Source organism: Salmo trutta, chromosome 26 (genome assembly GCF_901001165.1).
Source record: "Salmo trutta chromosome 26, fSalTru1.1, whole genome shotgun sequence".
NCBI lineage: Eukaryota > Metazoa > Chordata > Actinopteri > Salmoniformes > Salmonidae > Salmo > Salmo trutta.
Genome location: NC_042982.1, coordinates 13,776,761 through 13,791,448, shown reverse-complemented (window position 1 = coordinate 13,791,448; position 14,688 = coordinate 13,776,761). Strand labels below are relative to the sequence as shown.

The 14,688-nt window shown below is 41.3% G+C and overlaps 1 protein-coding gene across 3 annotated transcripts in view; it reads left to right on the top strand.

The window, feature by feature from the left end:
* LOC115163187 (serine/threonine-protein kinase PAK 4) overlaps positions 1–14,688 on the top strand; it is a 32,400-nt gene that overhangs the window by 5,602 nt on the left and 12,110 nt on the right. Inside the window, exons 1-3 of one of the 3 annotated variants that reach the window (XM_029714861.1) lie at positions 9,585–9,892; positions 13,657–13,878; positions 14,412–14,632. In XM_029714861.1, the coding sequence (XP_029570721.1) occupies positions 13,678–13,878; positions 14,412–14,632 (422 nt within the window). In that variant the 5' untranslated portion in view covers positions 9,585–9,892; positions 13,657–13,677. Of the gene's footprint in view, positions 1–9,584; positions 9,893–12,746; positions 12,979–13,656; positions 13,879–14,411; positions 14,633–14,688 lie in introns of those variants that run through there. The other 2 variants (XM_029714863.1, XM_029714862.1) reach the window with 2 other exon arrangements.

Genomic DNA, 14,688 nt, shown 5'->3' with positions numbered 1-14,688 from the left:
AATGGGCTGGCCGCATTTCACCTCTGCTTTAACTGTTGCACAATGAGAGAATAGAATAATGAATTGTGGGTGCAAAACCAGAAGAAAAGGTGCTGTTGTTGCATTATGCAGGCATAACCCTGGAATATTCTAAGTGAATGAGGCAGTGTTTTTGTTGCTGCTGGTGAATAGGCCCTGCCACTGTATGCATGAAAAGAAGAGCACTGAATGTGCAGACTGAGCAAAGACTTAGCTTTGACTGCCATTTTGATATTAGTATCATATATTTATTTTTGTATTTCACACCAACCTTTCCAAGCTGCTCTGCACAAGCTAGATATTAGCCCAGGGGCCAACTTTTACTTTGTTTACATGTGGTCATACAAGTGCTTGACAGTATGACTTCATTTTTGTTTTGATGACGGTAACATACCATAGGCTAATTACAGGGCTAAGCACCGCAACATTACCTTGCCAATTACAGTGTGTAAGCTGTAGCTACGTGATTCGTACATCCATGTTCTCCCCCAAACGGAGCTTCTTTGAAATTGGAGACTGTGGGTTGACGAGTACGGTTTATTTTTTCATCTTTACTGTTTGCTGTGATTTCTCCCAGGTCCTTTGTGATGTGTGGACCTACTATGTTAAGGTGCAGCCCTCCATGGGCTGCTAGGCTTTGTGTGTTTTACTGTTTGCACTGGAGAGATGGAGAGAGCTCTAGAGCAGGGATGGGTAACTCCAGTCCTCAGGGGCCGGAGTGGCGTCACACTTTCCCCCCATCCCTAGCAAACACAGCTGAGTACGCTAATTGCATTTTAAACTGAAGGTCCTGATTAGTTGATTATTGGAGTCAGGTGTGTTAGCAGGTGCCGGTGCAAAAGTGACATAAATTAGGCCCCCGAGGAATAGATTTTCCCATCCCTGCTCTAGAGGTTGAGCAATACCACTAGTTCTTGGGCCCAGCAGCACAATAGCATACTGTGACAAGCTGTTTTGAATACCCATACTGTATAGTACATACTTAATGAGTATATACTATTAGGTCATTTTAGTATACTGTAAGCGAACGGTATTGTTTCAGTTGAGGGTACTAGCGCTTCGCCTGTCTACTGGAAGTTGATGCAGTCGCTATGCAACCTCTTGCTAGCTTGTTAGCATAACAAATGACTTGCTAAACATTTTACGATTTCGGGTGTAAATTCAATCTGGAGTGCCAGAGTGATCTCTGGGCGTTCGTCAATCCAGAGTGTTGTCAGATTGACCGTTCGTAAATTCTGAGCGTTTTCGCTCTCGGAGTGGTCAGAGAGCACACTGGACGCTCTGGCCGAGGAGTAGGGTTTTTCCAAGCGTTCAACGGCATTCAAGCACCCAAGCTAACTGGCTAACGTTGGCTAGCTACTTCCAGATTGAAATGAGAGAACAACCCAATCTGACCGTTGTACTCACCCTAGCAGAGCTGTTTACGCTGTTTTCATGTTATCCAGAGTGTTGGTGACTAACTGTGCTGCTGCCAACAATTTAATTACGCTTTTTTTTTGCCAACGTTTACTGACGCCGGCCATATTCAAAAGGGGGTTGAGCGTTCGTAAATTCATGAGTTATTCTATGCGAGACTGCTCTGAAATCGGAGTAGATATCCATTGAATCGCACAACTATACTACTTAGCTCAGAATTATGTAAATAATCATGTCAAATGTTGGGTAGTTAGTTAATATACTATCTGCTGTCTGGCAAGTTCGATGTATTAGTAGCCAACAAACGTTAGGTAACTAGCTAACATAGCATTACAGCAGCATGTATCGGTATGTGGTTTGTAAGGATAGTGTAGCTAACAAATTGTCAGCCAATGTGTAACAACTTATTTGGAAAGGCATTACTTTATTACTTTTTTTAAAAACATTTGTCATAATTAGTTAAATTAAAGCAATGATTTGTATCCACTCTCGTCGGACTTTGGCTGCATGCTTTCCACCATTTTTCTTACATTTACATTTAAGTCATTTAGCAGACGCTCTTATCCAGAGCGACTTACAAATTGGCGCATTCACCTTATGATATCCAGTGGAACAACCACTTTACAATAGTGCATCTAAATCTTTTAAGGGGGGGGGGGTTAGAAGGATTACTTTATCCTATCCCAGGTATTCCTTAAAGAGGTGGGGTTTCAGGTGTCTCCGGAAGGTGGTGATTGACTCCGCTGTCCTGGCATCATGAGGGAGCTTGTTCCACCATTGGGGTGCCAGAGCAGCGAACAGTTTGGACTGGGCTGAGCGGGAACCGTGCTTCCTCAGAGGTAGGGGGGCCAGCAGGCCAGAGGTGGATGAACGCAGTGCCCTTGTTTGGGTGTAGGGCCTGATCAGAGCCTGAAGGTATGGAGGTGCCGTTCCCCTCACAGCTCCGTAGGCAAGCACCATGGTCTTGTAGCGGATGCGAGCTTCAACTGGAAGCCAGTGGAGAGAGCGGAGGAGCGGGGTGACGTGAGAGAACTTGGGAAGGTTGAACACCAGATGGGCTGCGGCGTTAAATTCTTAAAATCTGAAAAGTTAAAAAGCCACGCCCATTTTCGGAAGAATTGCATTATGGGCCCTAAAGGCATGGAAATAGTGTCCACTGCATGTATACTTTGTATTTTGGTGAATTTGGTACGTCATCTGGGAACTTTTGGCATACAACTATATCCATACTATGACCAATAAGCATACTATGTACTCAATTCAAGTCACAAATAGTGTGGTTAGTATGAGTATTCGAACACAGCTATGGATTACCTGCACATGTGCATGGGTATGCTTCACTAAGCTACAACGTGATAGCAGCCAGACAAAAACAGCAGAGAAGTTTAGCCTCACTGCCAAGTTACATAAAAAAAAATATATACAATTCTTGTTGCTCTTAGTTGTTGCAGAGGTCAGCCCGATACGGCTGTCTACTTCGTGAATTGCTGACTCTACCTTTTAACTGAATTGGTCAGTCAAGTTAATTCAATCAAGTCCTAATTTGAAATGTAATTGTTTTGTTTCTCAACTGAATCAGCATAGCTTGATATCTCAAACATGCTTGTTAGCTTAGTTTGACAAGATATTGGAATGACCCCAGAGTCGTTATGCAATGTAAGCCCTGGCTTGTAAACCCCTGCAGGCTCAACTAAGGAGAACCAATATTAAGACTATTGAGTTGCAAGCTGGAAGTTTAGGAAGTTAATCTCATGGGGGCCAGGTAGCCTAGTGGTTAGAGCGTTGGACTAGTGACCGGAAGGTTGCAAGATCGAATCTCCAAGCTGACAAGGTAAAAATCTGTCGTTCTGCCCCTGAACAAGGAAGGCAGTTAGCCCACTGTTCCTAGGCCGTCATTGAAAATAAGAATTTGTTCTTAACTGACTTGCCTAGTTAAATAAAGGTTAAGTATATATCTAGTTCTCTCTTTTTCTTGGCCTATGTGACCACTTGTATTTATGACGACAATTTTAAGGAGGCCCTTCTCGTTGACTGTCATGAAGTCCAGACAGATCAGTTGGCTATCAAAGCACTTTGAACTGACTGACTCCTGTATCCCAGTTAAAGCTCACATTCCATCCTTTATCATTGACCTTTCCACATTCCTCAGCCAGACCTGGAAGTCTGCATGGATTGGCCAAGGCAGCAAGGGCTTTGTTTGAACCCAGCTTCTGGATTGGTTAGTATCCCCATTCACATTCACACTGTATTGTTAGGGTGTTTTCACATATAGAAAACTGTTCTTTGTATCTACACTACCCTTGCCTTTGAATGAGGACTCAACTCTTTTGACAGTTCACTTAACATATTTTGTGGTCTGAGTCATCTTTGCTTTCACATTGCTAGGTTTAGAAAAGAACCAAGTACTTTTTCCAACATTCACTCAATGCACTCTGGGTTTTAGAAAGTGCAGGACAAGCCATTCCATCAGAATGTGTTATGGGACAGCTAGATATGTACTTACATTTTGGAATCTAATAGATAGCATTTAGTTAAATGATGAGACATATTTGTAATCAGAAGATACTATTAATATGTAAATGTTATTGGTAACAGAATATATGTCAGAATAACTGCAGATTAAATAATGCTGTAATTGAAAATGTAGGCTACTGTCCCTTTTAATAGTGTTAGGGGTCAAAATCAAACGTTGTTTCTGGTATTATATTTTGTATTCCATGGTATAGATCAGCGTATCAGGACACAGAACACTTTAGTTTGAGGTTAGGATTTACCATGGCTGAGATCTTATTTTCACATGAACAGAAAAGGTCAAAAAGGTCGTGGACAGGTCAATGATAATCCCTGTTAAAAAGGCAGCAAATCATCTGTCTGAATTCTTTTTTTCAACACGTTTAGTCCAATCTCTTATATAGTGGTCAAAATATTATGATATTTTCAGGATTGATGTAGAACATAGGGATTATTCATATAAAATATTTATGAAATTAATATGCAATATTATGTAAATTAGGCACTTAATATGCATTAATTTAAGCCCAATAATTTAGGGTAGGGTGGTCATATTAACACATTTTCATGCTTTATGCAAAACAGAGTTTGTAACAATTTGAAACAAGTTATGAAATTAGAAAACGTTTTATACTACTTTATGCAAATGAGATGTGAAATAATATGATAATTGCTTCATACAGAATTCTAAAATGCAGCATGTTAAACACATTAATTTATATTCAGGTGGTTATGTTAACATTTATTGCTGTTTTATGCAGAACTGGGAGTCTACACTGAGGGGTAAAGTGCGCACACCAGGTGTGGTAACAGAGTAATTGGGATTACATGATCATGAACAAAAAGCAGGGTTACTATTTACCAATTAGTAACAGTTAGGCTGTATCATAGTTATATTGTCTTCAGTAGCCCAACTGATTAGGCCTAGAGTGCCAAAATAATACTCCCAGCCAACCATGTGTGTGTATGTGTGCCCAGCATCTTCACCAGCACCGAGAGACACACAGCCCAGCACCGACAGACACTTCTCACCAAGTCTGTACTGCACTAGTCTAATAACATAGTTTACAGAGCCTTCAGAAAGTATTCACACCCCTTATTCCACATTTTGTTGCAGCCTGAATTCAAAATGGATTAAATAGATTTTTTTCCCTCATCCATCTACACACAATACCCCAAAATGACAGTGAAAACATGTTTTTTTAGAAATGTTTGCAAATGTATTAAATTAAATAACTAATTTACATAAGTATTCACACCCCTGAGGCAATGCATGTCAGAATCACCTTCGGCAGCGATTACAGCTTTGAGCCTTTATGGTTAAGTCTAAGAGCTTTGCACACCTGGATTGGACAATGTTTGCACATTATTATTTAAAGAATTATTCAGGATGATTGATCATTGCTAGACACCCATTTGCAAGTGTTGCAATAGATTTTAAAGCAGATTTTAAGACAAAACTAACTAGGCCACTCAAGAACATTGATTGTTGTCTTAGTAAGAAACTCGTGTGTATTTGGCCAGTGTCTGTTGGAAAGCAGACTAAACCAGGTTTTCCTGTAGTATTTTGCTTGTGCTTAGACCTATTCAGTTTCTTTATCAAAAACTCCCTAGTCCTTGCCCATAACAAGCATACCCATAACATGATGCAGCCACCACCATGCTTGAAAATATGAAGTGGTACTCAGTGATCTGTTAAATTGGATTCGCACCAAATATAATTCTTTGTTTTCAGCATGTAAAGTTAATTTCTTTCCTGAATTTCTTGCAGTTTTACTTTGGTGCCTTATTGCAAACAGGATGCATGTTTTGGAATATTTGTATTCGGTACAGGCTTCCTTCTTTTCACTCTGACATTTAGGTTAGTATTGTGGAGTAACTGCAATGTTGTTGATGCATCCTCAGTTTTCTCCTATCACAGCCATTAAACTCTGTTTTAAAGTCGCCATTGGATGCATGGTGCAATCCCTGAGTGGATTCCTTCCTCTCCGGCAACTGAGTTCGGAAGGACGTCTGTGTCTTTGTAGTGACTGGGTGTATTGATAAACCATCCAAAGTGTAATAACTTCACCATGCTCAAAGGGGTATTAAATGTCTACTCTTTTTTTTATTTGTACCAATAGGTGCCCTTCTTTGCGAGGCATTTGAAAATCTCCCTGATCTTTGTGGTTATCGAAATGGGGGTGGCGAAATGTGAATTTGGACCAATCCCTGACAACCCATACATCAAAACATAGCTGCAAAGCTCTACTTTGTAACCATTTTTTTTTTTTTTTGTCTCAATTTTTTTAATGAATGAGCCGAAAAAAGTTTTACCTCATATTTCAGTCCAAGGACTAACGATTGTGAAACACCCTGTGAAATGACTGTGAAACACCCTCAGGACTTTGCAATACAATGTCACGTCGATCTTACTCTGGTAGGTTGAGGAATACCTTCTGCCAAGAGAATATGAACACACCGATTTCAGTTTTCACAAATTTGTCTGTCCCTGTGTTGAAAGTTCTTGGCATGGCAGTTGCGTTACATTTGGGCTCATGTCGCATACATTTTAATAACTTACAGTATTGGGATTTTTAAACATTGCTTACAACTGCCATATTCATGTTTTCAAATGATTTATTATATATTTTCAGTGGTGGGAAAAGTACTCAATTGTCATACTTGAGTAAAAGATACCTTCATAGAAAATGACTCAAGTAAAAGTGAAAGTCACCCAGTAAAATACTACTTGAGTCAAAGTCTAAAAGTATTTGGTTTTAAATGTACTTAAGTATCAAAAGTAAATGTAATTGGTAAAATATACTTAAGTATCAAAAGTACAAGTAAAAGTATAAATTGTTTCTTATTCCTTATATCAAGCCAACCAGATGGCACAATTCTCTTGTTTTGATCTATTTATGGATAGCCAGGGGCACACTCCAACACTCAGACATCATTTACAAATTAAGCATTTGTGTTTAGTGGTACTAGATTAGAGGCAGTAGGGATGACCAGGGATGTTCTTGATAAGGGTGTGAATTGGACCATTTCCCTGTGCTGCTTGGCATTCAAAATGAAATTAGTACTTTTGGGTGTCAGGGAAAATGTAAATGTACATCATTTTCTTTAGGAATGTAGTGAAGTAAAATGTGTCAAATATAAATAGTAAAGTACAGATAATCAAACTAGTACTTCAAAGTATTTTTACTTAAGTACTTTACACCACTGCATATTTTGACGACCACATTGACATTTAGAGAAAACGGACTTGTTTCCTGCTGCTTTTTGTAGAATTATCACAGAGCGTCCATTGTTTGTTTGTTGCGTCACCTAACACCCTACCTTTAGAATAGAAAATCTATTCTAGCTCTTATGTTGTGATTCTCACCAAATATGTTGTCTTCTCACACTTCAAACCCCACAGTCGAATAAACAGATTAGGAAGTATTCTTAGCACATTTTGTAAACAAATAGTCAACTAAAAACTCAATTTTGGAATTTCTGTGCATCCTTGGAAATCGCTATTCAATATCCCAAAAACAACATGATTTTTTCTGCAAAACATCTCTCTTTTGTGGTACCAATATGAGGGTTTATGGCAGGGGAAACAGTGTTGCAGTAGTCTAGTGGGTGGTGTACGTTGGCCTAACAAGGGAACTGGATCACACAATTCAAGCAAACCTAACTCAAATCAAATCTCTCAATGGTCTCAGTTCAGTTTGCTATTTTCAGTTCGGTTGGTCATTTTTGTGGGTCTGAGTTCCTTTGAGTGTTCACCCTACAAAAAAAAATTGTCTGAAAGGGACCAAGTGAGAACATCCTTACACTCCTGGTGTTACTATGCTATAGCCAGGGCAGTAAACATATAACCTTTATTTTAAACGGATAGAAGCCGGTTAATAAAGTTTATTTTTACTTTATGTAAAAAAATAAAAAAAATAAAATCTGTCCCACAAACGCATTAAGGCGCATATGCAAAGCCTTCACTCAGAAACGTATTCCAGTGTCTGCCTGCCAGCTAAAAATCTGTGTGTGTAAACTACCTGCTCCTCCCCCTCCGAAGCATACTGTAACCTACTGACGTTTCAGCGTCCGTAGGAAGAATGGATTACATTTTTCAATGCTAGTTACGGATACTATAGTTATGTTTCACATTGGATTTGTTAACTACGAAAAGGTATATCTTGTTTTTAATTCTGGTGGCTTCTGCCCACACTAGCTAGTTAGCATTGGTCCAACGTTAAGCCAACTCTCGGGAGTTCAGAGATGATCAAAGTTCCTCCATAGAAGCCGCTTCTCCATAGGTATAATTCTGTGGGCCTAATTCAGATAGCTAATGCATGCCATAAAATGCCAGCGCTTCAAGCCTAGCCTCCTCCACCCTCTCTCAACCTGCAAAATTTGTCACATCTTGCGCTCTATACTTTTCTAACCATCGCGCATGTAAACAGTAGTGCTGAGCTATTAACCAACATTTTAATGTGTTCATTATTTAAACAACTAATTGATTAACAGTGGTTAATTTATTTGGGATTATATTTAGTTTTTCTGTGAGCTTGATGTGTAGTTTATGTAGAGATCAATTAGATGAAGCCTGAAGTGTGCGATGTTGTAGTACCCAAGGCCAATATTCTACGTAGTTTAGTGCAGAATACTTGGTCATTAATTACAATGACCATAATCCACTGCGCACCCGCTTAAACTTGTCCGGTCTGCGTGGAGCAGACACCGAGACAGAGAGAACGCACAAGATGGAGAGGAATCGAAGATCTAAGTGATTGATGGTCGGTATTCAGCAGTCATAAAAGTAAATAAGGCATACTTTTAAGAACTACTGACAGTGATTTTGTCAGAGAGCATAGGCAGCAGCTCTATAGAGATAATGACTTGGAATGAAATAATAATCAAACAAATATTTTATTAAAGTACAGTGGAACGAAATAAATAGGGGTTCTGTTCAGAACGAAACAATTGGAAAATAATTTCGGTTCCAACCCCTATTTATAGCATACTGTATTCCCTTGCACATTAGCAGCAACTCTTTATGGTGGAAGTCAAAGGGGATCATTACAAGTCTTGGTGACATTTGCTTCATCAGCATTATTTGATTACGTTTGCTTACACTATGAACAGTTTTGATAGAGGAAGCTACTATGCATGTTTTTGTTCCCTGAGAGGCATTTCTCTTCACTGTTTGCTTGTGTTCATCCGTTTACAATCCTGTTCAAATTAGCAGTCACTGGGTGCCATTTAAAGCCATTTAAAGCCTTGATAGAACAGTGCTATAATAAATAAGCGAGTACATTAGTATTTACCAGTAATTGAACATTCCAGTTTCCCACTACTGTGGCAAAGTGAGTCAAGCTTTCAGTTTGGTCGTGTCATATAATAGATTACATAATATTGAGAATGATTTGTCTTGCTTTTCAACCACAATGAATAGTTCGAAGTTATGATCATTGAACAGACACACCACAGCTAAAGGCAGTGGGCGTTCCTGGATATGATCATTGAACAGACACACCACAGCTAAAGGCAGTGGGCGTTCCTGGATATGATCATTGAACAGACACACCACAGCTAAAGGCAGTGGGCGTTCCTGGATTTGAAAGAGTCTTACGTGACTTTTCTTTACCCCCCTTTCCCGGTGACGTCATGATACTGGCCCGCATTTGTGAAACCATCGGAATGCGACAAAATGTATCTTCTGAGAGATTTACTGTTCTGTTTCGGATTAAGTTATTTATAACTCGTTCTGTCATAAATGTGTTTTTGGGTAAATACGGCGTGTGCACTAACCGCAGCTCTTTATCGATTTGAAACGCTGCGGAAATAACTTCTTTAGCTCACTTTGGGGAGTCTTCTCACAGAGCGAGGCTGCCTGGATCATTTTTCCCTCGTTTGTTCTCATGCGTGTCGTTGAAATGATATCAAGTGGATTGTATCGCGTTGGATAGACATTCTGGTGAGTAGATCGTAACCAACGTGTTGTTTTACTGTAGTTATTCATTGTTTTCATACTTACTCTTATGTCAAAATAGCGAATAGAAGCTAACCTAACATGCTTCTCGACCGTGAGAAATGTAATCTCCGCCGAAAAATGAATCTTTACTTCTGAGGTCTAAACACATTCATAAGATTAGCCAGCACGTTATTGAAACAAGTTATTATAGAGGTCAAATCCAACAAATTCGCTATTTACCTATTACATTAGTAATAAACGCAGAGATTTCTCACTACACATTTCGCTACACAATCTTTACCACCAGCATGTGGTATACCATGCATAACATCTGGTATCCAGTCACTCCCACCAGACGTTTGCTTCGTAAACCTGCTGACGTCTGTTATTTTGAAGTTAATGTAGTTGTATTTTGCTAAACAATCATGAAACACTACTTCTCCAGTGTTTCTTCTCGTGTAAACAACTGTCAGTCATCAGAAACAACGGGATTGCACTCAGGAAATTGAGGGAGGTAGGCTACACCCTGAAGTAACAATATTTTTCAGACTAGCTTTCCGCACATGTTTGATGTTTGCTTTTTTTTCTAAAGTAATCAAAACAATGGTGTAGTAGTAGTAATTTAGTTGGATCAGACACTGTCAGTATAGTTACATACAGTATGGGAAGCAGGGAAGCTTATCTTAATTCCTACATTTACTGTAATTGCTCACAGACCTACTCCTCGTTTGTTTTACAGCAAATTGCAGCCCAACACTAGGCTTGGTAAACAACAGATAGGCAAGACTGATGAGAAGCAATCTGGCTGGAATTGGGGGTCGGTTCCAAGGTCACACTGTGTTTGCACTGCACTTTGTAAATCTGGGAATCTCAATCGGAGGAAGAATTCAGTTAGTTTGCACTTCTGACTCAACACTGGGCAGTAACCTCAAGTGAAAGAGTGCAACAGTAGAGCACGCCCAAAGACATCTAGACCAGGCTACATCCTGATTAGTTGACAGAATTATTGACTACAGGCAGAGTGATGCGGGGCAAGGTGAGACAATTCCCTGAAGATGTGACCTCATCACCCCTGAACCCAGGTGCAACTCGGCTGCATAGTGTCCGAGATGACACAGCCTACTGCTTTTGCATTCAGGAGGGAGCGCAACACACTGAACATTGCAGAGAGAAATGCAATGAATATAGTTGTCAAAGGCATGTGTGTGTTGTACTATACAATACAGGCATATTTCTGTATGAAGACAAGGTTTTGCAACGTTGAACAATGGTGAGACCATTAAGCCAGGTGTGTAGTCTTAGACTCTGACATAAACATGTGCTTTTGTGATTAGCTATGCCTTTCTCAAACAGTTTCATACAATCTTTTAAGTCTCCCTGGAAATGAGTCATCACCTGAATCTCTTTGGTTTTGAAATGTGCTTACATGTCCTTTAACCTCCCAAGTGTTGTAGTCCAAAAATTGTATGCGAGGTATGCCTACATGGGAAAGAGGAAAAGCATTTTGAGTTGGCAGAATAAGGCAGTTGACGAGTAGACGTGCCGTTGTCCGGGTCTGTGTGGTGACAGTGGAGTCTGAATGATGAGGCGTTTTCCTGTTAATGGCTCCTGCTTCAGTCATGCCTGACTGTTTATCCTCCAGAGTGGGCCTGGCCTGAGCACAATTGTTTTGATGTTAACTGGTTTGACCGAAAGCCCCGCTTTAACCGATCAAAGAGCTCAAATTGGGTGTTTTTGCTTTGCTACATTAGACTTGACACACATGACTGTGCCTAGAGTCTGGTGGAACACCCCTTGTGCTTGGACAGACAGCAGCTCTCTGGCCATGACCCATCTGGGTCTACACTGCCACAGAAGTGTCTTTCTTGCTGCTCACCGGTGCATAATAGTATGCTAATGTATTGTGAGGGACTCCATAACCGGGAGAGCGTGTTTTGAACTTTTAATTTTTTTGTTCACTTTGTGGGGGGTTGCAGCTCTACTCTACATACAGAGGGAAATTATTCATGAATGGTAGTGATATAAGCTAGGCTTTATGACTGCTTTACTGACAGACAGGAAGAAGAAAATGAAGATAATACATTTGAAAATGTGCCCATCCTTTGTTTTCCTCTGGGCCTCTTATTTTCTGTCCTGTATCTGTCTAGTCTGAGTGCGTGAACACCTGTCTCTCGCTCCCACTGCTACCTTCTCTGTAGGGGGAAGTGTAGAACAAGAAAGAGAGAGGTCTGTGTCCTAGGGCCTTCTGGGGGAGGTGCTACTACACCTGCTGCTGTGACTCTCAGCTGGGCCTCACCTGTTCAAACCTGTCTCACTGGTGCACTGCCTGCAGACTGCTGCCTGAGCTCCACCATATGGTCTGTGCTGCTCTCTACTTTCATTCCGTCACTTATCCTAGGGAAGGTGCCATATTATTGCTCTTTTCGTCATCTCTAATTTAGTTTCTGATGGTCTTTGGCCTACTGGCATTGAATAATCCTTTTTCCTTGGCTGTGTTAAACTATTTCCCCCATCGTTGCTTGGCTCCACTAAGGCAGGGTTTCAGAGGAGCAACCCAATACTTCAGCAAACCACTTTACAGGCCTGTCAGCAAGATTGTCATGTGGGGCTCTGTGGTTGCTGCTCAGTATGTTTCCCATTCAATCCATTTTTTTTAAAACCGATAACTCATCTAGCAGTTTTTGTAAACAACTAAATGATCTAGCAGTACTGTCAGTAGCTGCCACCTTATTTGATATAGTCATCATGCCGACTTGTGCGTTCAACTCTGACCAGCAGTAGTGGCTTTTAAATAGTTAATGGAAGGCCCATGTTGACCTCTCATCTGTGGCCCTTTTTGTACAGGTTAGTGCAGATGGGTGGATGATCCCATTACACTTCAAACATTCGCTGAGTCAGTTCTGCTTTATGGGCCAGTCAGACGGTATCCCTCAGCCCCTCGCCAAGCACCCCTTCCCTGCAGCTTGGGTGGGTCTAGGACCGTGCTCAGGAACAGGCAGTATATCGCAGGCAGGCAGCCCAGCATTTGGATTCAGGGAGAGCCTCCTCTCTGATATCTAAAGCAAGTGAAGGAATCCGGAATGTAAAAGGTGTGTGTGTTTGAGTATAGAGAAATACGCTGGAGGGAAAATGTGCTAGTGAAGGAAAGGGAAAGTTATTTTTCTCTGCAGCTGGGGGCCTTGGGCTCACCTCAGAGTAATATTTACCTGACTAATACATTTTTTGTCTCTGAAGAAAATTGCTGCAGCTTGTATAAGCCATTTGTCTTTATAGGAGGTCTCCCTACAAATTATACTGTCATTTTCTGAGGTCAACTTGTGTAGGTTACATACACGGTTGTGTACTCTGATTGTTTCTCTCTGCATTTGCCAAAGGACATTCACTCAGTGTGATTGTGTCAGTCTCGTTAAATGGTTTTCAGAGATGCTCTCTAGTCTGAAGTGTGTCAATGGCCGCATGGCAGATCAAGTTTTCATGCGTTAGCCTCTCAGCGCTATTGAAAAGAAGCAGGACATCCTTTATATTATCACTTATCATCATGGACTGCTGATGTGTTTAACACTGTTCTATTGCAGCCCCCAAACTCATTCCTGGGGTGTATTCAAAAACGGAAGCAAACAGACCAAAACGGGGAGGGAGCAACCTGAAATTGTCAAATAAGAAACTTGTTTTTTTGTTGCAAACCGTTTTCCTTACAAGATGTTTTGCTACTGTTTACTACGCTGTGCACTAATGAATACACCCCGTTTCTCCTCTCTGTGTTCCAGGTCTGATGCCCGGCTGCCGCCATGTTCACCAAGAAGAAGAAGCCTCGCGTCCAGATTTCGGCGCCTTCCAACTTTGAGCACCGCGTGCACACAGACTTTGACGAGCAGGAACAGAAGTTTGTGGGGCTGCCGCGGCAATGGCAGTCTCTGATCGAGGACACGGCCAAGAGGCCCAAGCCCTTCATCGACGTCACCGTCATCACCACGGTGGAGCCCCGCAAGGTCAGGGTTTGTCACAAAGGGACGTGGGAGGAAAGGGGTGTGTCATAAACCGGAAGTGATGTTTTCACTGTAGGGGCATTCTCTGTTGACAAATTTTGCTAAGTTGTAATTTGAGATATTGCAAAAAGGTGTGATGGGTCATGCACTCAAAAAGATGTCACGCAAAGCTTACTTCATTTTCCAAGTTTTTATTTGTATTATTCTTTTCACTGCATCAGGGATAGCGTACACAGATGTTTCACCTTTACGGCCTTCTTCAGTGTGTAGGTCATGGGGAAACGGCACTGAACTATTACTGTCTCAGATTACTGTACGTCAGATTCGGATCACAGTCTGAATGCACAGAACCTAAACAGTAAACGTGATTGTCTTTCCGAAACAAACACCGCAAATGCAAAAGACATCACTGAAAATAGAATCTGCCTGTCATCATATCTCTTTTTAGAATGAAGCTGTGACAGTCCAGGAAGTCTCTCTTGTCCTGACTGGTCTGATCTCAACCCCTCCTTACTTGGTGTCTCTCCCTCCTGTAGACCATAGTGCGGGGTAGTAAGATCGCTGTGGACGGCTCGCTGACATGGCTGCTGGATGAGTTTGACACCATGTCGGTGACCCGCTCCAACTCCCTGAGGCGAGGCAGCCCCCCTATCCAGCCCCGCAGAGACTCCGGATCCTCGGGGGGAGGAGGCCATGAGAACGGGGACCTGACCCACCGGCCACACCACCACCCAGATCACTATGGAGACAGAGATAGGTACATGGGTACAGTGTCGGTAGAAGGGGGGGCCAGATCTGTTGTAAAATGGCTCT